We start from the raw sequence: 26,745 nt of genomic DNA, 5'->3' as shown, positions 1-26,745 counted from the left end.
AAAAAATAAAGCTGGAGGCATAACACTACCTGACTTTAAGCTATACTACAAAGCTATAATAACCAAAACAGTATGGTACTGGCATTAAAACCGACACACTGAACAATGGAATAGAATAGAGAATCCAGAAATCAACCCACACACTTAAAGCCAGCTGATCTTTGACAAAGGCACCAAGCCTATTCACTGGCGAAGGGACTGCCTCTTCAACAAATGGTGCTGGGATAACGGGATATCCATATGCAGGAGAATGAAACTAGATCCATACCTCTCGCCGTATACTAAAATCAACTCAAAATGGATTAAGGATTTAAATATACATCCTGAAACAATAAAACTTCTTAAAGAAAACATAGGAGAAACACTTCAGGAAATAGGACTGGGCACAGACTTCATGAATATGACCCCAAAAGCATGGGCAACCAAAGGAAAAATAAACAAATGGGATTATATCAAACTAAAAAGCTTCTGCACAGCAAAAGAAACAATTAAAAGAGTTAAAAGACAACCAACAGAGTGGGAGAAAATATTTGCAAAATATACATCTGACAAAGGATTAATATCCAGTATATATGAGGAACTCAAACAACTTTACAAGAAGAAAACAAGCAACCCAATTAAAAAATGGGCAAAAGAGCTAAATAGGCATTTCTCTAAGGAAGATATCCAAATGGCCAACAGACATATGAAAAAATGCTCAACATCACTCAGCATCCGGGAAATGCAAATCAAAACCACATTGAGATACCATCTAACCCCAGTTAGGATGGCTAAAATCCAAAAGACTATGAACGATAAATGCTGGCGAGGCTGCGGAGAAAAAGGAACCCTCATACATTGTTGGTGGGACTGCAAAATGGTGCAGCCTCTATGGAAAATGGTATGGAGGTTCCTCAAACAATTGCAGATAGATCTAACATACGACCCAGCTATCCCACTGTTGGGAATATACCTGAGGAATGGAACTCATCAAGTCGAAGGTATACCTGTTTCCCAATGTTTATCGCAGCACTCTTTACAATAGCCAAGAGTTGGAACCAGCCCAAATGTCCATCATCAGATGAGTGGATATGGAAAATGTGGTACATCTACACAATGGAATACTACTCAGCTATAAAAACGAATGAAATACTGCCATTTGCAACAACATGGATGGACCTTGAGAGAATTATATTAAGTGAAACAAGTCAGGCACAGAAAGAGAAATACCACATGTTCTCACTTATTGGTGGGAGCTAAAAATTAATATATAAATTCACACACACACACACACACACACACACACACACACACACACACCCAAAACCGGGGGGGGGGAAGAAGATATAACAACCACAATTATTTGAAGTTGATACGACAAGCAAAAAGAAAGGATATTGTTGGGTGGGAGGGGGGAGGGAGAAGGGAGGGAGGTTTTGGTGATGGGGAGCAATAATCAGCCACAATGTATATCGACAAAATAAAATTTTTAAAAAAATAAATAAAAATAAAAAAATAAAAAATAAATAAAATGGCCCTGAAACTGAGTGATGAAGTGCTGTCTAGTGTTCCCACATGCGGGAAGGCTGTGCTGTGTTTTATGAAGAGAATACGTGTCAGAGAAGCTTCACCCAGACGTGAGTGGTAGTGCTGTTGGCCATGAGTTCAATGTTAATGACTGAGCACTATCTATTAACTACAGTGTCTGTAGACAGAAAAATGAGATACAAGGTTATGTATTGATAGGTTGACGAGAATGTGAGCTGAGGCTCTCAGGGCCCTAACCCTTTATTCTCCTAGGAGCGATCATTCAGTTTTTGCTAATGTAGTGTCTGAAGTGACTTTATAGAACACATCTTCTAAATATAATGAGAACTGACTGTGTATATATGTTACTACAGCAGAGATGCCTATGCTGAGATAACTTCTTGTTGTGTAAGAAAATAGAGCCAGTGGGTTATCTTCTGCCATGTCCACGTACATGTCCTGTTCACCTTTTCCATGACCGTTTTTCTCTCTCAGGTGTAACTGGCCTGGTCAATGCAGGAGCGATGAGTGGCACTGGAAACCTGATGAATTTTCTCGATGAGCCATTCCCCGATGTGGGGACATATGAGGACTTCCACACCATCGACTGGCTAAGGGAAAAGTCACGGGACACTGACAGTCAAAGAAAGGTAGGTGGCGTTACAATGGGACAAGCTGAAGGGGATCCCTGCAAGTGGCTGCAGCATGCTGGCATCTGGAAGTTGTTGAGTGGGGGCTCAGGTTTATGTGTCACGTACCAGGTTAGGTTCTAAAGAAGAGTGGGGCAAGGGCAGAAATGTAGCTCCGGGTGCTGGGGGTGGGAGGCTGTGTCATATAGAGAGAATGTGGTGCGAAGCACAAGGAGGGGACTCTGGAATCAGATGAATCTGGGGCACTTCCTGCTCTTGACACCTTCGGGCTAGGTGACTTTGGGGGTGCCATTTCTGGGCCCCTCATTTTCTCATCTGTGGGGACAGAGGTGATTATTCCTCAAGGGTAAGTGAGGCTGTGTGTGTGAAAGCACATGTTATGGGGCCGGGCATCTAGTTGGCAGTCGATATATATTTTAATGGTCTGCAGTGAAGCTTCGTGTAAGTGCTATGGGATCCTCTAAGAGAGACGTTTAGGGAAGAGGTTCTCAGAGGCTGATATTTCAGTTGGGACTTGAAGGAAGACTAAGAGTTCACTGGGCAGACAAAGGGAAAAGCATTCTAAACACCAGAGTGGCCCTTTCTTAAGTCAGAGGCATGAAAGAACATGGCACACTTGGGAAATTCAGGGAGCTCCAGGGATCTGGTGGGGGATTCCTGGAAGGGGAAGAAAGCAGATGAGTCTAGAAACATGAGTAAGGGCTGGCCGGTTGGCTCAGTTGGTTAGAGCGCAGCCTTGCAACACCAAGGTCAAGGGCTCAGATCCCCTTACCAGCCAGCTGCAAAAAGAAAAAAAAATAAAGATTTGTAGAAACATGAGGAATGGGGCCCATTGGGAGTGACTGAGTAGGCCATGGGGAGGAGTTTGTATTTTGTGTTGCAGGCGACAGAATACAATAAAGATGCATTGCAAAGGGAGAAACAGAAGGCTTGGAAGTGAGTTCGGGAGGAAGCGGGAGGTCTGACTAAGGGCCCTGAAGTAGAGGTGGATCGATGGGAGCAGGGTCCTCAGAGAGCCATTGACAGGACTAGGGGAGGGGCTGGGGTCAGGCGGGGAGTGGAGTCAAGGAATACCGGGCTGTGGCCAGATGGGGTGATGCCTTTGATGATGGGGAGGTGGCAGATTTCAGAGCAAGACCAATGAGTTCTGTTTCAGATGCTTTGAATTTGAGCTGCCCACCTCGCCTGCAGCTGGGGTGGGTGGTTGGCAGGTGGAGGGAACTCTGCAGTTCCAGGGCAAGGTCAGGGCCACAGTGACGGGTCCCTGGCATGAGAGTAGGTGCTGAAGCTTTAGAGGTGGCCAGGGTGGCTGGGGAATGTGGAGGGAGATGGAAGGAGGCGGTCAGGACCCTGGGCAATGCCAGGAGTTAGGAGGTCTGTGGGAGGTAGGTGGGTGCCAGTGACAAACTCTGAGGAGAAGCAGGGAGAGGTGAGAGAGGGGACCAGCCGAGAGTTGTCCCAAGTGAGAAGAGGAGAGAGTGTTGAGGAGGGGCTGCTCCCAAGGTCAGCCTCCATGGAGAGGTAATGGTGAACCAACAACATGGGGGCTGTCGGCGACCTCAGGGAGAGCCGCTTCAGAGCAAGATGCAGAGGGATGTGGAGAGTGCGACTGTGTCACGCCATTTCATGAAGGTTGGCAGTGAAAGGAGGAAGAGCTGTGCAGGAGTGAGGTTCAGTCAAGAAGATGGCGCAGCCTCTTGTCTCCAACGTGGAGGAGCATGGGGACAGGGCAGCCTTCCCTCTAGAGCAGGGCTCAGCAAACTATAGCCCTCGGGCCAAAGCCAGGGGCACCTCGTTTTGTAAAGTTTTATCGGAACTTAGTCATGCCCATTCATTTACATGTTCTTTATGGCTCCTTTTGTGCACAGTGGCCGAGCTGAGTAGTTGCAACAGACACCATTTGACCTACAGAGCCCGAAATATTTACTGTCTAGTCCTATATAGAAAATGTTTGTCAACCACCGCTCAAAAGGGTTGCGAGGGGAATGGTGATCTTGGAGGATTTTGTTAACACAGGGAGGCAAAGGTGTGTTCTTACAGTGTGTATAGACGTGTCCATCTGCCATGGCAACTGTGCTCCATGCTGCTAATTCACAGTTCTTGCTCTTAAAATTAAACCTTGAAAACAAATTAGGAAATGCAGTCTTTGTTGAAGAGGCTTTCTAATGAACAGACCTGATAATGTAAGTTAAAACAGTAGCTCATATTCAAGATAGTGATACCCAGTCAGTGCCTCCTTCAGAATGGCTTTTAAATAATGAAAGATCAGATCACATTCAGTATATTTTTCTAATCAAGTGCAGTTTTTGGTACTCTTGTTCCTTGGAAAATATGATGGCACCTCCATAGCTCTATGAGCTAGGAAGCCCATTGTGTCATTGTGGCACACATCTGAATGGATAATGTAACTGGGAATTTGGTTGCTGAATTACCTTCATTTTCTCTTAATTACCACGCTGTTTCCTGAGAAAACAGTTTCAAGGAGAAAAGCATGAGTTGAAAAATGTGTGCACATCACCTGCTGTGTCTGCTCTGCTTCCAGATAACCAGTGAAAGCAAGGAGTCCGTATGGGGGTTCATCAGGAGCCTGCAGGATGCCTGGTCGGGCTGGGTGGTCATGCTGCTCATCGGCCTGCTGGCAGGTACGCGCAGGGCACACAGCGCTCCCGGGCGAGCTGCGGACGCTGACGCGCCCGAGCCCCAGCCGCTTGGGATGATGTTCGGAATGTGGAGCGTTTCCCTTTTGCCCCATGCAAGAGATTTCTTACAGGAAATGTCTAAGAGCAGAATACATGACCATATAGTTTCCATCAAATGTATCATCGATTAAGCTTCTGGAGAGCTGTCATTATAGAGCTGGCTGGCCCTTTCCACATAGTGCAAAGGTTTCTGACCATGCGGGAGTGTACTGAAAGCACGCGTTCTGCATTCTGCTGTCCTTGGTTATATAGAAGCCAACGAAATATGAAAACGTTTTGAGCTGCCATAATCAAACACCACACGAGACTGGCTTTTGCTACTACTGGCAGGTCCTCGAATGACTTGTAAACACCGTAGGGCACTCAAAACCATGCTAGACACCCACAGGATCTGAGGTAGGCCCTGGGAGATCCCCAGCCCCGACATCGTTCTGACCCTCGGGGACTCCGTGTCCTTCCTTTTTATAATCCCAACACCGTGTTTGCAAGTAGTAGATGTTTCCAGAGTAAATGGAAGAATATCTGGAGGGGAAACCTGTCCTTTTAATGTCAAATGCACCAGCTCTGCATGGAAATTGTGTCCCGAAACTTACTTCCTTGGAGGAGGCTGGGAGGGTTAATGTCTAAGAATTTAAAAATTTGAGCATGCTGAAGAGATCCCCTGAACAAAAATCCCCTACATATAACAACATAAGCGTTATGGCTAGAAAATTGATCAGAGAAGTGACTGTAATACAGGCAGAATGTAGTAAGTGCTTTAAGAAAGAACAGTAATGAGACACATCATTTTGTGATTACAGGTGATTCCGATTTCCAGGCGACCTTTCATTTATTTCATGGATAATTGTAGGAGAGGCTCGGTGGCCAGGGAAGGGCCCCATCTGCCTCGTCCGCCTCGGCATTCTAGAAAAAAGAAGCCAAGGGGAATGCTTGAGAGCAGCCCTTTCCTACTAGCCACAGCAGCTGTCCGTTCATTTCCCCAATTCTATTCTCCCTCCCCCGGCGGCGGCAACCAGGGAAGGGAATTAGTCTTGGCAGATACATGGTCTTCTGCCACCACGTTTGCTTGACCGCTTCTGTGAAGACCTTTGAAGGAGGCCGGGGTGGGGCAGGGCAGGGGGGAGGGGATGGAGTTTGCTCTGGATTTCGATGGCCCTACTTAGAATAGATTTATCAAACCTTACACTGTATCATTATTCTTGGCTCCTAGGAAGGAGAAATAAATAGGGTAAATGAAGACACTTGGAACAGATGTTCTGGTGTCTTGCTGGAATAAATGGCACAGCTTAGATTTATTTGGCTAGTGGAGGAGCCCAACTGGGCTATCTTTAGCTGACCCGATTTTGACCAGCTGGTCTCACTATCAACTCAGTTGCTGTCAGTTCTGGCAGGAGGAATCACCTGGGGAGTGAAACAATATGTAGCACTGCCTGGGCTGCAATTAAACAGCTTCTCTGGAGGGGGCGCCCTGGCATTCAGTAAAGACCCCTCTTCTCCCTTCTGTGATTCGAATATGCAGGCCGGGGTGAGAACCGCCGGAGAAAGGAAGGCCCGTGAAAAAGGAGGGCAAGAATGGGAGGACAGTGGAAAGAGAAGTGGCTCAAGTGTTCTTTTGCCCTGGATGCACCAAGTGTCTGGCTGGCTGTCCGTCCCCTCAGTGGCACCCTGGCCACTATATTCTGACCCCTGATGGAGAGGCCCAGCGGCATCTCCTCTGCAGGGCGTTTATCGGGAGCTGCCACTGGGGGTCGCTGTTGTACCGTAGAATAAAGCTGAGGCGCGGTCAGAACCAGAATCAGCATTGAGGATTGGGTGTGGGATAATGTGATTACGAATGAGTGAATAATGACGGAATTTGGGGTGATCATTGGGTCTTGCCCCTGGATATCTGCAAGACCCCTCCACCACGTTCACTGGGTCTTTGTTCAAATGTTACCTTTCATTTGAGGCCTTCCCCGACTGCCTTCTCTAAAATTACATCCTTCCCTCTGAATCTCATCCCCCTTTCCTGCTCTAGGTATGTATATATATGTGTATGTAACAGCTTTATTGAAATATAATTCATGTGCTACACAATTCACTCATATAAAGTGTCCAGTTCAGTGGCTTTTAGTATATTCACAGAGTTGTGCAACCATCACCACGATCAATTTTACTTATATATATATTTGTCTTTTTCCTGACCGGTACTCAGCCAGTGACTGCACCGGCCATTCCTATATAGGATCCGAACCCGCGGCGGGAGCGTTGCTGCGCTCCCAGTGCCGCACTCTCCCGAGTGTGCCACGGGCTCGGCCCCATGATCAATTTTAAAACAATTTTATCACCCCCAAAGAAACCTCTGTACTTTTTAGCTATCACAGCCGCAGCCCCCAGTCCCCTCTCAGCCTCAGGTCACCACTAATCTACTTTTTGTCTCTATGGATCTGGCTGTTCTGTATATGTCTTACAAATGGAATCATACAGTACAATGTGGTCTTTTGTGATCAACTTCTTTCACTTAGCACAATGTTTTCAAGGTTCATCCACGTCGTCACAAGTATCAAGCCTTCTTCCTTTTTATTACTGAATACTACTCCATTGTATGGATAAACCACATTTTGTTTATCCAGTCATCTGTTGATGAGTATTTGGGTTGTTTCTACTCTTTGGCTGTATTGAATAATGCCACTGAGAGCAATTGTGTGCAGGTCTTTATGTGGACACTTGGTTTCGTCTTGGGTATATGCCTCGGAGTGGAGTTACTGGGCCAAATGGTAACTCTGTGTTTAACTTTTTGAGGAACTGCCAGACTGTTTTCCAAGGCGGATGTACCATTGTATCGAGCTGTATTTTCTCTCTAGCACCTATCACCTTCTAGTGCAGTCTCTGGCTACTTACTTACTTGACAAGTGTCTCTGTCCCCACCACGAGGTACAGCTCCATGAAGTCAGAGACTTCGGTCTGCTTTGTTCACTGCTGTATCCCCAGGATGTGGACTAGTGACTGGCACGTAGTAAGTAGGTGCTCAATACATATCCCTTGAGTGAGCCAAGGGACCTGAGTTTTCTGATTTTTTCCTTCATTTATTTACTGCTGTCATCCACTCAATGTGGACATACAGCTCCAACTATGTACCTGACGTGGGTACAATAATGGGAAAGGCAGGTAATCTCTTTGCCCACTTACAGTGGACACAGGGTCTGGAGGCCTGATCTAACCCCCACCGTGGCATGAAAACCAGACAATGAAACATTTTTTCCGTGATTTATAGCCTGTGGAAGTACAGACATATATATACCTATATTGCTAACCATGAGATCAGGATACAGTAGGTATTGAGGTGGGGCAAGGCCCGAGAAATATACTTGGGCCAGACTTAGGAACTCAGAGAAGTCTTCCCAAAGGAGGGATATAAATGCCGGAATCTGGAAGATAAGGAGGACACTGCCCAGTGGAGGGAGGGTAATGCTTGCCAAGATGGTGCAGAGAGGAGCTCCTGGAATGTTCCAGAAACATGGAGAGGGCAGAGGGTGGGGGTTAGTGATGGAAAAAGATGAGGCTGGAGAGATACGAGGTGCCTGCCATCAGGGACAGCAATCTGTTGAGGATTTGGGCGTTCGCCCAAGAACAATGGGAAACCGTGGCAGGCTTTTCCATAGGCACTGGTGTGGGTCAGATTGGCAGCTTTGAAAGCCTGTTTGACCACAGTGTGGAGAACCCACTGGAGGGGGGCAAGGTGGGCATGGAGACCCGAAAGGGGGCTCTGGCTCCAGCCCAGACAGAAATGATTCTGAAACGGTGGCCTGAATGGCAGCAGAGGCTGTGGGGAGGGAGGGGACTGGAGCGATTCAAGAGAGATTTGGAGGTGGAGTCGCTAGGATGTGGTGATTGCCTGGAGCGGGATGTTTACGCAGGTTTCTGGTTTGCTCAAGGACCTGGATTCTGGGCCCTTCTCTCAGCTGCGAGCAAAGCTGGGCCTGGGAGCTAGATACTGTCGCTCAGCGTTGGATGCAGAGACCTGGGGTGGAGATGTCCCACAGACCTGAGAGGGCAAATAGACGTGTGTCCTTTGACAGTTGCTGCTCATTGGCTTTGGCTGCTTGGGGCTCTGTTAGAAAGGGTGTTTGAGGGTGATTCCACACTAGTCTGCCACAGTGGATAAGTGCTGTCTGAAAGGGGCATGTCAAAAGCGTTGTGAAGGCGAATCCAGTAGAGTGTGTCAGATCAATGGGTGATGTCTGCCATGGGCAGTGGAGCTGGCAGCTGCGCTCTGTAGTGACTGAGCACAGGAGACAGGAGCTCCTACGTTCCTGGAGGGCAGTGCTAGATATGCACAGCTACAGCTCAGTGGCAATAGAAGGACGTGACCAAGGTGGCCAGGGTCGAGAGTGTAGTGTAAAAAGAGAGAAGGGTTTAGGGTCAAGCGTGGAGGAAATGTGCCTTTTAGATGTAGGGTAGAGCAGAGATCAGGGAGACAGAGAAAACCAGAGAGCCAGGAGGAAAGCAGGGGAGGAGGATGTTGTGGAAACAAAGGGCAGGTATGTTTCTAGAAGGATGGAGTGGTCAGCAGTGTCAAAGGATGCTGAGAGGTCTGGAACTGGGGTCAGCACACTTTTTCTGTAAGGAGCCAGAGAGTAAATATTGTCAGCTCGGTGGGCCACCCCCTTTCTGTGTCACCTCTTCAGTTCTGCTTCTGTAGCATGAAAGCAGCCACAGATGGCACCTCATCGAGTGGCACAGCTGTGCTCCAATAAAACTAGATTTACGAAAACAGGCAGTGGCCAGATTTGGCCCGTGGGCTGTAGTTTGCTGGTCCTGTCCTGGAAGATGAGGACTGAGCAAACGCCATTGCCTGAGCTGCGGGTCTCCAGGTGGACAGAGCGGAGTGAGGCTGAGCGGACGGAAGAGACAGGCCGGTAGCTGGATGGGAAGGTGGTGCCGGGCAGTGTTCACACTGAAGGCTGCTGGGAAGGAGCCATCAGAAAGGGGAGGTGGCAGGGACAGGAGAGAGAAAGGGGAACTGTAAGAGGGAGGGCCTGAGGATGCAGGGGGTCTGGGTCTGAGGCGGGCCGCTGCACACGGAGCACAGGACAAGGGACGGGGCGCACCGATGTGGGGGTGCGGATGCCTTTGGGGGTGATGTGGGTGTGAACCCGATACTGTCCTGAGGATTCAGTAAAAGTTTGACAAGTTAAGAAGCCGGAGAACATTCCTTGCCTTTGGAAAAGACTAGAATGAGTTATTCTGGAAAGAGAGACACAAGGCAGCCTTTTGTGGCCCTCTGAGCTGCACAGTCTATTATTTATGTTTCTGTTGGGACGTAAGTGACTGTACATGTGTGGGGGGCACAGGCTTGAATATCTGTAGCCGTGTGCAACATGCGATGCTCCGACCAGGATAATTGGCACACTCGGCATGACACCATGTCATCGTTTTGGGTGGCCCTTTACCAGGCCCTCCCTTGGCCATCTCCCCTCCCCCTTTCCCACTTCGGTCCTTTTCTCTCCTTTGCAAAGTATTATTGGGATCCTTGTGTCTTTCCTTCTTTCTTTTTAAATTTATTTTCCAGCTCCCAGTTATGAGTGAGGACACGTGGTGTTTCTCTTTCTGTTGCACATTCTATTTCATCCCACTTCTATCGGCCTTTAAACTCATTATCTACTTGTATAGATCCATGATCCCTTACCCAGAATTTAAAGAATCCAGAACGTCCTAATCAGCATGGCTTTCCCAAGTTTGGTTCCCATTTGGGGGCAAAACCTTACTCATTTACGACATGAGGCCATCATAGCTGTTATGCCTCCATTTTGTCTGCATTATCGTGTTTCCCCAAGAAATGTTAATCTGCATGTGCCCAGGATCCTGCCCCAGAAGCTGCTGAGGGGGCTTTGTCTTTTACAGTGTACGTACCCTATTTCCAAAATTTGGAAAGGGATGAATTCGGAAAGTGCTTGGCCCCAGTGGCTTGAGATGAGAGTGTAATCCTGCGTGTCTCACTCTCCTACCTGGTGTAAGCCACTGAGCGCTTTGTATCTCTCCCTGGGCTGGTGCTACCCTCACCGTATGTGTTCAGTGACTGCCAGGTTAATGAGAGAAGCTTCCTATGTAAGTGACAGCCCATGGCATGTTCGTTCCTGCTCTGGTGTTGGGGCCTGCGTGGTCACCGCGTTCCTGCGTGGCTGCTGCGTTGTGCATTCCCTTCGCAGCACGGGTGACTCCTCTTAGTGGCTTGTGCTGGTTCCTCCAGGCAGCTTAGCTGGGGTCATCGATCTTGCAGTTGAGTGGATATCAGACCTGAAAGAAGGTGTCTGCCTGTCTGCCTTCTGGTACAGCCACGAGCAGTGCTGCTGGACTTCCAATGAAACCACTTTTGAGGACAGAGACAAGTGTCCACGGTGGCAGAAATGGTCGGAGCTGCTGGTGAATCAGTCAGAGGTGGGTGCCTGGGCAGGGTCCTCCTGGGGACTCCCACCATTCCACATGCCCTTGGGACCCTGCCGGTTGTTTCGTGTCATTTCACCTTCAAGTGTCTGTTACGATGATAGTCCATGGCGTAATACTAGTGTGACTTGCTCTTCTCTAGCTCTAATGCAGCCACCCAGACTTTAAAAGCCTTGTATTTGGCTTTATTTTTCTTACTGAACGTAGTTTGTTGATCATGCTGAAGAAATAGCGTTAATTTTTATACCTTTCAATTGAGGTGAAAATATGAATTATCTTTTTTTAGAATAACAGCTTTAGTGAGATATAATTCACATTCCATATTTAAAGTGTACAATGAACCATCATCACAATCTAACAGTAGTACATTTTCATCAACCCGAAGAAACCCTGTACCCGTTAGCCATCACTCCCATGACCCCCCAACCCACTAGCCCCTGGCAACCGCTCTTATTTCTGTCTCTATAGATTTGTCTATTCTGGAGATTTCATGTAAATGGAATCATATAGTGTGTGGCTTTTTTGTCTGGCTTCTTTCACTTAGTGCAATGTTTTCCAAGTTCCTTCATGTTGTAGCATGAATTAATACTTCATTCCTTTTTATAGCTGAATAATATTCCACTGTATGGATATACCACTTTTTTATTTTAAAATCTAATTGTTCACATTTGTGGGGGGATATACCACATTTTATTTATCACTTTATCAGCTGATGAACATGGGTTGCTTCCACCTTTTTGCTGTTATGAATGATGTTGCTATGAACATTTGTGGACACATGTTTCATTTCTCTTGAGTGTATACCCAGGAGTGGAATTGCTGGGTCAGATGGCAACTCTGTGTTTGACCTTTTGAGGAGCTTCCGGACTGTTTTCCACACTGGCTGCACCATTTTACCTTCCCACCAGCAGCGCATGAGGGTTCCCATTTGCTCTCCTTCTTGCTAACACCTATTATTATCTGCTTTTGATGTTAGCCATGCTAGTGGGTATGAACTGGTACCTTATTGTGCTTTCCGTTATCTTCCACTACATTTTATGAGCGCATTACAGAGGATGTTCCGGGCCTTCTGTGAAGAGAATGTCCCAGGCACAGGGGATGTGGTGGTGAACCACAGACCTAGTGTTTGCCTTCAAGGCACCTAGAGCTTCACATCTTTATAAAAATCTTAGCTCAGGAAAGGGTTAGCTTTTACCAAATTCAGTGCTTACTACAATGACTATGGGTCATTGAACGATCAGAAAGCCAGGTGACGGGAGCTACGAGCAAAGCTTCACGATAGGGGTAATGCGAGGACCGTTCAAGCTAGAACTGTTCTTGGAAGGTACATGTAATCTGTTTATACGTCTCCTCCCTGCCCCACTGTTTTTTTGCTGGACCAACTTACCACAGCTGAAGACATTTGGAATGCACTTTGCCATTTTGTTAAACCCCTTTCTCAGTGGAATTGAAAATGAATTTCTTCAGATCTCAGAAGTAGACAGAGGTCTTGAAATCTCACACATTCTCAGTGCTCTCTGTTCTTTCCTAAAAGAAACTCTCTACCTGGGTTGATGGGCGTGGGCAGGCGGAGGTGGCTGGGTGCCGTATTTTATTTCTTCTCTCCTACTTGCAATATGTGTTTTGGGGAAATATGACCATCCATCTTTTCAACTACTTTTAATATCTATACTTTGGTTCAAAGAATTACTGTTAGTAGGAGTGAGAAGTTATTTTTAGCCTCCAAAAAATGTGCATACTTAAGTGGGTGAAAGATATTCCTCTGTCCGATTTCTCACCACATAGGGTGAGAATATATGTGCTTGTAAAGGCCAGAGCAGTCTTCTGGAACGTGTTTTGCATTTAATAGGAACACACGTGGCTGTGTCCATGGCCTGACTTGTAGGTGACCTCTCTTTCCTTCTCCCCTCACTTGTGTCATCCAGATCGTAGCAAGAAGCTGAGGCCTAAAGAAATGCGGACTCCACTCAGCAAACCAGGTCCTCAACCTAAAAGACCCCAGACTATGTCTTTGGTTCAGAAAAATACTCGCACAGACCACATAATTTGGAATCAGTGAAATATTCTGAGGGAGATGATCAAGTTTCCCCTCAAGTAGTGCCTCTCAAATGGGACCCGAGACTCTGCATTTCTGGCAAGCTCCAAAGGCATGCTGAGGCCGCTGGGCCAGGCAGCTCACCTGAGTAGCAGCATTCCAAACCACAGCTCCCACCCTTGCTCATCATCAGTGCGGTTGCTTGCTGGGGTGTGAGCATGGCCTCAATGAAAGCTAGGAGAGACCAGTCCACCGCAGACAAGAAAGACAGGCCTTCCAGGCTCTGAAGACAGAATTTCCTGCATCACACCATTCATTAGCTCTAGTGCAAGTGGTGATTAAAATCGAGTGTCATTCACGGCTTCCGTTGCCTCTGAGACATCAGCCGGTGGAAGGTGCACGTGAACAGCTCCTGGAGGAACACCGGTGCTGGGTGGTGTGTTCCCATTTCAGCGATGGCGACAGCCGATAAAACCGACTCTGGCCTTTTTGTTTTTACAAGACAGGGACTGGGCCTGCCCGATCCCATCAAAGCGTCTGCTCTCCCGACAGAGGGGTGGCTTTGGTATGTTGCTCAGGTTTGCCATGGCTCATGTCCTCTTTCTTTGTGTCTGTTTAGGGTGCCAGTGCTTACATTCTGAATTACTTAATGTACATCCTGTGGGCATTGCTGTTTGCATTTCTGGCCATCTCCCTGATGTGCGTGTTTGTGCCATATGCCTGTGGCTCTGGCATACCTCAGGTGAGTCGTGGCTGAATTTCTTTTGTACCAATAATAAGAATAGCAAAGACTTCCGTAGCACTGTTGTGCCAAGCACAGTTCTGAGCATGAACTCATTTTACTACCGCATTTACTCCTCACAGTAGACTATGAGGCAGGTCCTATTATTGTGCATTTGGTAGCTGAAGAAATTAGCACAGAGAGGTTAAGGAACTTGCCCAAGGCCAACAAGCTGGTCAACTGTGAGTTCAGGATTCATACTCTGTATCCAAGATTTCTGCTTTATCGCTTTTCAGATGATTAAACCATTGTTGTAGTAAACCAGGCATAACTCTTAAGGCCTGTGGAATCAGAGTTCATTAACCACGCGCATAAATAGGCACTGGGATGACTTGGAAATGCGCCTATGATATAATGTGAAAAAAGGGCAATAGCGGAGGTTTGTTGCTGAGAAAGTTTACTGATGATTAAACTCCTTTGCCACATTCTGCTCTTCTGATGACCAGGTAATAGCAATCTTTACAAAACTTAATTTCACTTCTACTGCATGCACTGTGAATTTACCCTTGTGAATTTAGTGTTCTTATAAATAGTTTTCCACACTTTCATGTAACCAAAGAATGAGGGAAGTGACCTCATCGATCAAGGGGAGTGCCTGAGACTGAACTTGAAACCTACAAGGATCTACTGGGCAGAATAATGTTAAATTGAGCTGATTCGCAAAGAGCCCAGACAGTGAAAATTTTAGCCAGAAATAATTTTAAAAATTCTCGTTTTATCCCTCGAATCAATGCAATTCAGTTCTTCAAGTTGGTGCTGCAGCAAGGCCCACAGGCGGTAGAGATGGTGAGTATGAAGATGTAGTTGTGCACCAGTTGTGGCGACACGTCCCAACCCTTGGGTGGTGCCCTCCACCACTGACGCTGGTCCAGGCAGTTACAGGAAGCGCTGAGTCATTGAAAGATGGTCAAAAGAAGAATTCAATATGGTCTTGTGTCAGGAAAGTTAGGGGAAAATTCTTAATATGTCATGCTGAATTTTTGATGGTTTATATTAACAAATTGCTTCAGGAACCCAAAAATCAAGCCGTATAACCATCCTATTTTCTCAATACAGCCAGTTCTGCTATAGTGTGACATATACATTCCTAAACATCACCATGCCATGCAAAATCACGCAATTAAAAAAAAAAAGAGGACTTATGGAGAAAATGGGTTAGGAACACAATACTCAAAAACTTCATCAGTGATACATATAAAAAAATAGGCTAGGAAAAACAGCAGCACAGTTTTACACATTAAATGGCCAAGAAATATGTCAATACTACAATAAGTATCTTTCTTCTTGAAAAAACTTGAAGTTGGCTGTGGAAGTGGGCATCAGAAGGGCTGCAGCTTGTGAGTTACTGTGAAGGGGCTGCAGGAGGGTTATCTGGACCTGGATGGGAAGCTGTGACAGCGGCGTGCACGGGTGTGGCTCCCCACACATGTGTGGACTGGTTGATGTTTGAGGCATGTGCGTATATGTATGTTTTGTGTTTTCCTACATAGCTCGGTTCAGCTGGGTATGGTGTTCTGCATTCACCTCATATTTCTCCCAGAGCAAATTGTGCATAAACAGACATGAAATTTGTGTTATGCTCAAATTCTTCCCTAATGTATAGATGGCATTGGAACAAATATGCATTTTCTAAACAAGTATTATAGCAGAGCTGACTGGGTAAGAGTCTCTCTTTCTGCTTCTGTTCGCTTTATCAGTAGAACCACTATCAACTATGCAAGGACTTCAAGAAAGTCGTGGAAATATAGACTTAAAATACAAATCTTTACACGAACTTTTCGAAGTATCCTCGTATATGAAATCATGTCTTCCCAGAATTTACTCTGAGTTGATGTTTCCGTTCTTTGCAAGAAATGAACACTCTTCCAAATATTTACTTACCAGGAAGTGTTCTGGTTTTAAAGTTAAAAATACCAAGTCACAAATCCACTGCAATACACCTTGTGAAAGCCCTGCTTGCTTCAGTCTCAATGAATCCAAGTTAAAGCAAGTCATTGGATTTTGGCATCTATTGGGAATGAATTTGCCCTCTTTAGTCCCTAATTTGATCATGAGAATTTTGTCAAATCATTTTAGAGAATTACAAAATACATATTACACTGTTCAATTCACCACATGTCATGGCTGGCAAAGGCTCAGGTAATTTAGATGCTTGTAATTTTCTAAGTGGTATTACACTTTTAAACTGTACCCTGGGGTCCAAATCCACATTAACTAACTGAAACAAATTATAGAGAATTTTATTCAAGGCAACACAAAAGGGCAGGATTGTGGCAGGCATAATAAAACATCCCTTAAATAAAGGGATCTGAGATCCCCAGAGCACAGGATCCATTAGGCCAACTACCACCTGTTAAGGCCTGGTTTCACCACCACTAATTTGCCATCAGTTAAAGGCTCATTCAAGAAACACCAGCTGACTGCGCAGCTAGGAGGCCTCTGGTGTGTCCTGCAGGGAGGAGCTCATAGAATTCTTCAGGAAGACACGCACGACCTGCTCTGCTCGCATGGGCTCTTTCCCTCACCTGCTCCCTCTCCTTGAATTAGGATACGGATCTGTCCGTAGTTCCTGAGATGAAAATGGTCCTGTGCACACCCCTTTAACAATCTGAAGATTCGCTGACTTCATGACCCTCCCCAAGTCAGCACAGGTGACACGACGCTCAGTAGCAGGAATTCGTGAAAGAACCAAGAGTGTTTCAGGTCCGTCTCTTAAATATTGAGAAATTAGGGCTATCTGTGCTACATTTTCCTGGAATGGAGCAGTGGTTGTCCACCTGGGCTGCATTGTAGATTCACCTGGGGAGGCTGTGCAACTCCTCATACCCTGGATGCACCCGAGGCCAATTACATCAAATCTCTGGGGAGAGCCAGTTCTCAATATTTCCCGATTCCCAGTGATTCTGATGAGCGCTGAGGTTGTGAAGGGCTGTAATAGCTACTTGAGAAATTGATTACTTGGCAGAGCAGTGTCCACAAGGAGGCATTTTGAAGTTATGTAAATGGCACTGACAAGCGATCACACTGTCCCGTTATGTATTACACAATGGGAAAACAAATCGACCACAAACTACATGGAGTGACTCACTTGGTGTCTAGTTAATCTGTGATTTCAGGCATGTAAATTGCCAGCTTGGTGGTAAACATTCACTCCATTTTAGCCAATTGTGGGAGAGGTTGGAGGCAGAAGTTATGTAGCCATGGTAATGTTTCTGTATCCTAAAGGACACCGTTTTGGGGGAGAGGACCACAGTATATGAAGTTAGTCACTGAGATTGGCACTGAGTTGAATTCTCAAAGCCTTAGGCAATATGCTCAAGCACGCCTTTAGGAAGAAAGCCATTACTTGGCATTTACAAAATGCGGCAGGTCTGAAAATGGAGCAAGATAATGCTCCCTGTAGTCAAACTCCTTTTCAATACAAGAGATATGATTAGGTGAAAGAAAAGGGGTTGCCATGGATTCAAACATCTGTATATCCCCCAAAGGTGCATTATTAGAACGCTGAGCATCTTCCTTTTCCAACGTTGTGTTAAGAATATTTTCAAACATATAGAAAAGTTGGAGAAAGTGGACAGTAAACACCCATTTTACCTATCGCCTCCAGCAGGGGCCAGCAAACTTTTCCTATAAAGGATAGAGAATCAGTATTTTAGGCCTATGGGCCAAGAGGCAGGATGGGGAAACTATTCTCACTGAAAGGCTAGTAATTTTTTTCTTACTTTATTTGATATTTCTATTACTATTTATATTACTTTAAATAATGTTAAAACCATTCTTAGCTTGTGGGTCATATAAAAATAGGCAACAAGCTGGATTTGGCCCATGGGCTATAGTTTGCCAACCCTTGACCTAAAGTTCAACTGACGTTTTGCTCTTGTAGGGGAGGCAGGATTTTACCTCGACCCTTTTAGGGGTTTTTGGCTGTGCCTGAGAATTAAATTGATGTAAGACAGATCCATAGGAGAAAAACATACAAATTTATTTAACATGTTTTATATGACATGGGACCCTTCATAAGGAAATGAAGACCTGAAGACGCAGTTAGAGTTGTGCACTCATATGCTGCATTGGACAAAGAGTAGTCAACTATGAAAATGTGACAGGGTAAAGGGGCTTGGGCTCGGGTAGTGACAGAGACGTGACTAGGAGGATAAGGGCTAGTCTAACAACGTTGGTTTGTACAGAATTCCTTCGGCCTCAACTTCCCATCCTTGATGATAAGAATGATGCTGTCCTACTCGTACAGGAAGGGCATCTTTCACATGTGAATTTCATCTCCTTCTTTTAAGAAACAAAATGAAGGTCAGAGCGAACTTGCACCTGCTGTTTTCTGAGTGCCTGTAACTCAAATAGTAAATCTGCCAGAGTGGCATACTCTGGGTGGCGTATTCTAAACTCCTTCACTCTGTTTGCTCTGTCAGGTAGCTGGCCAGCTCTCCCTGTCGTTTCTCTGGGATATCTTCCAAGAGTCAAAAGGTAGCAGTTAAAATCAGAGGTATATGAGGATACTTCAAAAAGTTTGTGGAAAAATGGAATTAAAGATAATACGAATCTTTTCATGAACTTTTTGAAGACCCCTTGTATGTCTCTTCTCAACACAGCAAAAGGTAATGTGAACAAGACAAAACATCATGAGTAAAATGAGACGTTAGAAGTGACTTATTCAGTCCTGTGATCTTTTAGTACTTTGGGAATTCTTAAGGTTTACTTGCATTGAATTTTTCAATGTTTCTCTTAATATAAAATTATATATTCATGTAAGTTTCTGTTAATACGATATAGACAAATGGAAAACTAAAAGAGCCTGTCTTCCACATGACTTTGTGAATCGAAACTTTAAAAGTGCCTCCCAGAGGAATTACAGCTATTTTCCTGGCCATGCATTGAAACAGTTCATTCCCTCTCATTCGCGATCCTCTGTTTCAGATCAAGACGATTCTGAGCGGCTTCATCATCAGGGTCTACTTGGGGAAGTGGACCCTGCTAATTAAGACGGTCACCCTGGTGCTGGTAGTGACATCCGGCCTGAGCCTTGGGAAAGAAGGGCCGCTGGTGCACGTGGCTTGTTGCTGCGGCAACTTCTTCAGCAGCCTTTTCTCCAAGTACAGCAAGAATGAGGGCAAGAGGCGTGAGGTGAGCCGGCCAGCTACCGCTGCAGGAAAGCGTTCTGCCCGCAGCCCCTCCATGGTCTCGCCTGCACACGCTGGTGTTCACGGAGGGCCCGGAGCTCATACATAACTGTTTGCCTTGCAGGTGCTTTCAGCGGCGGCTGCGGCTGGAGTCTCCGTGGCCTTTGGTGCTCCGATCGGGGGTGTGCTTTTCAGTCTGGAAGAGGTGAGAAGGGGCAGCGGAGGGAATGCGTGGGGCTGAGAGGCAAGGACCCGTGGATGACTGGCACAGCAGTGAGCCTTCGTCTCCTGCCCTGTGAGGAGTACATTCAAAGAAGTTGCATAAGATTCCTGCAGTTAATTTAGGAGCTACAATTTCTGCCATTTAAAAATATTGTTTTAAAAATTGCCAACATGACTTGTTTTTGAAGATTTATAGTGACTCCTCTGTTTCTCAGAGCCTATTGAATTAAGCATTTTTCGTTTTGGTAACGCTAACGGATCATTCCAGAGGTTGGCTGGTTGGCAAACGATTTCCGTAAAGGGCCAAATGGGAAATATTTCAGGCACTGTGGGCCACACAGTTTCTGCTGCAACTGCCCAACTTGGCCATGTGGCATGAAAACAGCCATAGAAAACACATAGTTTGGGATTGGGCATGGCTATGTTCCAGGGGCACTGAAATTAGAATTTTCTTTTCTTAATATCCTATATGTGTGTGTGTATGTGTGTGTATGTGTGTGTTTGTGTGTGTGTGTGTGTGTGTGTGTGTGTTCATCATTATGCAATTTTAACTTTCTTTGTGGCCTTTTACTGTGAAATTAGAATTTTCCAGTTTTCACATGTCACAAAATATTGTTCTTCTGAGTAGTTCAACTCAAAAAAACCTTTTTTTCTCCTCCAACCATTTAAAAATGTAAAAACCATTCTTAACTCGTGTGCCTTATGAATACTTTTGGTGGGCCAGAGTTGACCTGTGGGCCAGAGTTTTCCAACCCCTGAATCAAATCCAGAGGTTTATTTGCTTTTAGGAGGGTCTCTGTGCTATGAACAGAATTATGATTAACTATTTTTCTCTTAAAATAAGTGGCTTAAGCCACCTTGCTCAGTATCCATTTTACTTTTAGACACAATTAGATCACTTTGGTATCTTCGTTGGTGCATTTTGTCATAGTCAAGCCTGGACTGACTGATGAAGTGAGTGCCGTTCGTCCATGTTTGGTCCCAGTGTGTCTCACGGTGGGCACCAGCAGGTGACTGCTGACCAAATTGGCTGAACTCTGAGCAGCTCTTTCTCTGGCCAGTCTCTAATTTGTGACTTCTTCATCCCAGATCAGTTACTACTTTCTCTTGGAGACATTGTGGAGGTCATTTTTCACGGCCCTGGTGGCGGCCTTCACGTTGCGATCCGTCAAACACTTTGGGAACAGCTACCTTGTTCTCTTTTATGTGGAATATCACACGCCCTGGTACATGGCTGAACTCTTCCCCTTCATCCTGCTTGGGGTGTTTGGGGGCTTGTGGGGAACGCTCTTCATCCACTGCAACATCGCCTGGTGCAGGAGGCGCAAGACCACCTGGCTGGGGAAGTACCCGGTGCTGGAGGTCATTGTGGTGACTGCCATCACCACTGTCATTGCCTACCGCAGTTCCAACACATTGCAGAGCATCAGTGAGCTCATTTTTGAGCTGTTCTATGACTGTGGGGCCCTTGAGTCCTCGCAGCTGTGTGACTACATCAACGACCCCAACATGACCCGGCCTGTGGATGACATTCCAGACCGGCCAGCTGGGTTTGGCGTTTACATGGCCATGTGGCAGCTGGCCCTGGCGCTGATCTTCAAAATCGACATCACCATATTTACCTTTGGCATGAAGGTAAGTGAAGGGGAAGAAAGTGAGGGCAGGTGCTGGTGGGGAGAGGAGCCCATGTCCTTCTGGGGACAGCACCCTACTCTCCTGAACAAAATTGTCATGGGAGGAAAAGGGGATCCAACCTTTCTTGAATGTTCTCATGTGCTGGGAACTTGACATTCTTTCAATGATCAGGACACAATTCTTTAATAACCAACAAGCCTGCGAAATGAGGTTTTAATCCCATTTTACAAGTGAGGAAGCTGAGGCTCAGAGACCCGGAGTGGCCTAATCAGACCCACAGCACATGGGAGACAGAGCTGGGCATGGAGCTCACTTCATCCCACTCCCAGACCAGGGGTGATCACAGATTTGCCTGCTGGCAGGGTGATGCCAGGTGGTGGGACAAGCACGTGTGTGGCCCAGTTTGGATCGATGAGCATGCACTGAGCATCCACTGTATCTAGGCACTGTACTAAGTCCAAGGTGTACAGCACTCGAAACAGAATGCTGCCCCTAAAGAGCACCTGCCTCTGGGAGAGACAGATGCAAACCCAGAGTTCTGAGACTGTGTGGCAGCACCCTACGCTGCACACCACGTGATGGCCTCCCAGTCTGGGTGTGGCTGGGGCCACGACGGGGGCTCTTTGCACACATCGTCTCCTGACGAGGAGTGTCCTCAAGAGCTGTGGATGACACCGTGTGCTTTCCTCATTTTTGTTCCTGAAGCCGGAGAAGAGACAGCTTCTTTCTTCTTGCTTTTAAACACTGCGTTAAAGTCAGACATACTTTGAAAGCCCTTCCTAAAGAGCTTTCTTTTATGGAAACTGACATTAAGTTGTTATTGCTTTTTTCAAAACAAATTGAGGTAAAGTTTACATAACCTGAAATTGGTCATTTTAAAGTGTACATGTTAGTGGTACTAAGTACATTCACAATGTTGTGCAAACGTCACCTCGGTCTAGTTTCTGAACGTTTTCATCCCCTTCATAGGAGACCCCATGTCCATTAGCAGTCCCTCCTGTTCTCCGCCCCAGCAGCCCCTGGCAACCACCGATCTGCTTTCTGTCTCTATAGGTTTGCCTATTTCGGACAGTTCATTTTAATTAAATTAATTCATTTCGGACTGTCCTTGTGGGACTGGCTTTTTTCACTTAGCACAGTGTTTTCAAGGGTTATCCACATTGTAGCACGTGTCAGCCCTTCATTCCTTTTCTGGCTGCAGAGTGTTCCGATCTGTAGATTCCCCCACACGTGGTTTATCCACTCATCCTTGGATGGACATTTGCGTTGTTTCCACCTTTTGGCTATTGTGAATAGTGCTGCTATTGCTTACTTAAAAATAAAATGAAACTTTTATTAGAGTGTTAGAGTGTGATAAAAGAGTATCATATAGAGATGCATACAGCTTAATGAATTTTCACAAAACCCACATGCTTGTGTAACCAGCACCCAGGACCAGAAGCACAACATTTCCCACCCCTCAGAGCCCCTGATGTGTTCCATTACTTTTGTGTTCTGTGTGGTTTTTCTATGAGTTGTCTTGTTTTTAAAAGTCTAAGAAACGGTGTCTCTGGGTATATACTAGTCAAACACAAACCCGAATCTGTGCCTTAAGAGGAAGGATGGGTATACTTTATTAAACAGCTGACTGTCTCTGATCCATCATCTCCTTGCAAAGGAATTTATTTTTGTGTCAAAGGAAGATGCTGGAGCATCTTTTGGTGCTTACTGAGAGTTTACTTTGAAGTTACTGGGGATTAAATGGCTGTGGACTAAGGGGGAGCCCATACAGGAGCTATTTCCTGAGGAATATTCCAAACTCTAGAAATCACACCCAAGGATCTGAACTTCAGTTCACCTGGCATCCTCAGACTGATGACCACCTGGGGCGACATAAATGCAGCTGTGGCTCAGGGTCTGCGTTCACGTCTCAATGAACACAGAGCAGTTGGGAGTGTCCTATAGCACGTGTACGGTCACCAGACAAACTAAAATGCATTTGCAGTCAGCAAAGTAGGCAACACGCTACTTCTAAGATCATTCAGTTTCCATAGTCTGTTTCTTTGCTGCCGCTAACGTGGCTAGAATATATTCAGGATACTTCTCGGAAGATGTAGTTGGTTAGGAAGATGGAACTGCCTCCCTCGTCTCTCTCTGACTGGTATCCACTGTCTATAAACAGAGCGGGAAGCCTTCGAAAGCTTTTTGGAAGATCGGGGGCAGCTGCGATGGTGCGTTCAACTTCTTTATTTTACCAGGGAGCAGTTGCAGTCCCTTCTTTTCCGTTTTCATGCTGTGGCTTGACATTTAATTTTAAAAGCCAACCTGAATGACATGGCAAGGGGAGAGAGAAAGTCACGAGTGTCTCAAGTGACAGATGTTCACTTTGAATGCTATTTGCACTGGGGCTTATCATTCTTTACTCCGTAGCAGGCAAACAGGGCCAGACATTGCAGGGGAAGAAATGAAAGTGTAAAAGGGTATTCTCTCCAAGTCGCAGTAGATGCGACCGACTAAGGAGGTCAAATCACTTGTCCCACCTTTTCCCAGCTGACTGATTTTGAAGAACGGTGCCTCCTTTGACGACTGAGCAAAATGCAAGCTTGTCGAGGGGGTACCGTGGTTCCTGGGGATTGGGAAGGGGGACTCAGCTGCCTTCCCTCATGCCACTTTTCTCTGTGCTCCCTCAAGTTCCCGTCGGGCCTCTTCATCCCCAGCATGGCCTTGGGAGCAATGGCGGGCAGGATGGTGGGCATCGGCGTGGAGCAGCTGGCTTACCATCACCGTGCCTGGATCATCTTCCGGAACTGATGCCGGCCCGGAGCAGACTGCGTCAAACCAGGGCTTTACGCACTGGTGGGAGCTGCAGCCTGCCTAGGTACAACCACGGGTGGGGCAGGGAGGGGGTGGGGGCACTGAGCTGGCTTAGAGGACTGGCAAGGAGGAAGGCATGGACTTGAACATTTGCCTTACTCAGGATAGGCTAGGTTGTGCTGCTATAAAGAGTATCCCCCCAAATCTCGGTGGCTCACACACCAAGGCTTATATCTTGCTCACTATACACACACACACACACACACACACACACATATATATATGTCAAAAACATGGGTGAACAGAAGATTCTTCCCACCCAGTCATTTAGGGGCCCAGGCTGATGGAGTCTCCACCATCGTACAGCCATACCACCTAGAACAGTAGTTCTTAACCAGGAGTGATTCTGCCTTTCAGGGACACTTGGCAGTATCTGAAGACACTTTAGGTTGTCACACCTGGGGAGGGAGGTGCACAAGCCAGGGTCCCCCATTGGAGCAGAGCCCCCAGCCAGGTGTGACTTACACCACCCTGATGCGATGCCACGTTGAACAGAACCTGGCATCTGTTCCTGAGGCCTGAGCATGGGCGGCATGTGGGAATGTCCCCTTGGAACACGTGTGAGGAGCATTTACAGCCCTCTATCCATTTCCACACATCGTGCCCCCCCCCGAGTGTCCGGGGTCGGGCTTCGGAATCTCACTGGTGTCTTGAGTTGCAGGTGGAGTTACCAGGATGACAGTGTCGTTGGTGGTCATCATATTCGAGTTCACGGGTGGTCTGGAGTACATTGTGCCCGTCATGGCGGCGGCTGTGACCAGCAAGTTGGCGGCCGATGCCTTTGGGAAGGAAGGCATCTACGAGGCCCACATCCACTTGAACGGCTACCCCTTCCTGGATGTGAAGGATGAGTTCACCTACCGCACACTGGCCACCGATGTCATGCTGCCCCGGCGGGGAGAGCCGCCGCTGTCGGTGCTCCCCCAGGACCGCATGACCGTGGAGGATGTGGAGACGCTCATCAAGGACACCGACTACAACGGCTTCCCCGTGGTGGTCTCCAGAGACTCTGAGCGCCTCATTGGATTTGCCCAGCGGAGGGAGCTGATTCTCGCAATAAGTGAGTAAAGAAGCAAGCTCCCCTTCGTCAGGAACCAAGAGGCAGCTCTGTGCCCCCCAGTGATCGGAGAGGTGCGAGAGAATGTGCGTCACGCCAGGGGCTCGCAAGCGTTCGTGTGTGCGCGGTCACCCGGGGATCTGGTGGAAATGCAGACGCTGATGGAGCAGGTCTGGAGCGGGGCCCAGACTGCGCTCCTCACAGGCTCTCCATTGATGCCGATGCTGCTGGCCCCCAAGTCACTCTGTGAAGCACAAGGGCTCAGACCCAAGTCTTGTGTGGATGGAAAGGGACCACGTGTTTGCAAGCAGCCCCCTGGGCCCGCTCCTCTGGGAGGCAAGTGCAGACGCTGCCTTTTTGGGGAAGTGCTGGATGAAGCTCAGGAGGAGATGTGAGTAGCCCGGGCCGAGCTGCTTTCAGAGAGACTTTCAGGTGGGCTGTGCAGCCGCTGCAGCTTGTGAGGTCTCTGCCCCGCCACCTCCCTGCCACTGCACAGGCTTTCCTTCACTTCATGGCATCACATGTGATCCGGCTGTTAGCGGCCGCATGGGTAAATGATATCGCTCGAGTCCGCTCTGTGATTATTTTCCTCCTCGTGTTCCAACTGAAATCAGCTGCACTGAGGGGCGGGCTGTTGAGTTGGGGGAGGAGAGAAGGGGCGATGCCCACATGGGGGCACCTCAGAAGAGCAAGCCTGTGGGCCCCAGCAACCTACTGCCGGCTGCTTTGGAAGGGGAGCAGGAGGAAGGATTCAGCAGACAGAGGGCACTGAGGGCCAGAGGCCTGGGCGTGAGTGGTTGGAAGCCCCTGGCAGGGAGGAGCAGTGAGCCTCGGAGATGCAGCCCTGCTGGACTTCAAGATGCAGCAGGGGCGGAGGCCGGCATAGCCCTTGCACCGGCACGTGGCCAATGCCATCCACTCAGCATCCTCGCTCCACGATCTGCACGGCATCCAGCATCCTGTGGTAGTAGGGGGCCCATGGCCGGCTTCCGTGTGCATGTGACAATTTTTACTGTGCGTGCTGTCTTCCCGAGTATTCGTGACGCTCATCAACGGGACTTGCCCTGGTCTCGTTGCCGATTGCCTCACCGTGAGCATGTCTTCACCGGACGAAACTGCTTGCTTCTCCCTGCTCTCTGTTTTTTATTTCTAAGGTGCTTCCCTTCAACTTCTAAATCCTCTTCCCAATGTTAAGTAGCTTTTAAAATATCTTTAACGTGTCTCCATCAAAGGCTTTATAAGGTAAGCATAAGCTATTGCCTCTAATTTAGCTTGCTGTTCAAACATTTTTACCTCCCCCGAAGCAAAAATTGATTTTGTATTTTAGACACTATAGCAAGTTTGTGCTTCACTGTTCGGTTTGTGTTCACTGTTTGTTTCTTTAATATAAGTCCTGTTCCTTAGCAGGTAGGTACTTTTAGGTGTAAATATTGCCTTATAAATAACGAGTTTTTTAAAGTTGTTTAAGTATGGATGGGTTTCATATAAAGTAATGTAATCAGCAGCCTTTACAAAATGTATTCAGTCCCTGAAATCCTTTAAGCAAAGGTTTAAACTTGAAAACTAAAGTCATAAATGTCACAGCATCCACTATCTATTGTGTGGTTGCAGGCACAGCTGCTAAGAGACAGCTGACTAATTTCGCTGAAACCCATTACTGTAGTCAAGGGGGAAGCACTAACTGTCGTCAAGTGGTTAGGGAAGACCCTTAGGCTTGCCCACCATGCGCTCTCCTAGAAGCTGTGTTTGGAG

At 46.9% G+C, this 26,745-nt stretch overlaps 1 protein-coding gene across 1 annotated transcript; it reads left to right on the top strand.

Annotated features, from left to right (window-relative positions):
* The first annotated feature begins 2,018 nt into the window (after positions 1-2,018).
* Positions 2,019-25,388, top strand: LOC134368957 (H(+)/Cl(-) exchange transporter 4-like). Its single transcript, XM_063085195.1, is given in 10 exon segments — positions 2,019-2,156; positions 4,699-4,798; positions 11,085-11,272; positions 13,933-14,055; positions 19,024-19,230; positions 19,351-19,431; positions 20,538-21,083; positions 23,754-23,940; positions 24,598-24,996; positions 25,057-25,388. Coding segments are annotated over 10 exon segments (2,289 nt in total). The 5' UTR covers positions 2,019-2,030.
* Positions 25,389-26,745: the final 1,357 nt, after the last annotated feature.

Source organism: Cynocephalus volans, chromosome Y (assembly GCF_027409185.1).
Source record: "Cynocephalus volans isolate mCynVol1 chromosome Y, mCynVol1.pri, whole genome shotgun sequence".
NCBI classification, from domain to species: Eukaryota; Metazoa; Chordata; class Mammalia; order Dermoptera; family Cynocephalidae; genus Cynocephalus; species Cynocephalus volans.
This window is presented reverse-complemented; position numbering and strand designations above follow the sequence as displayed.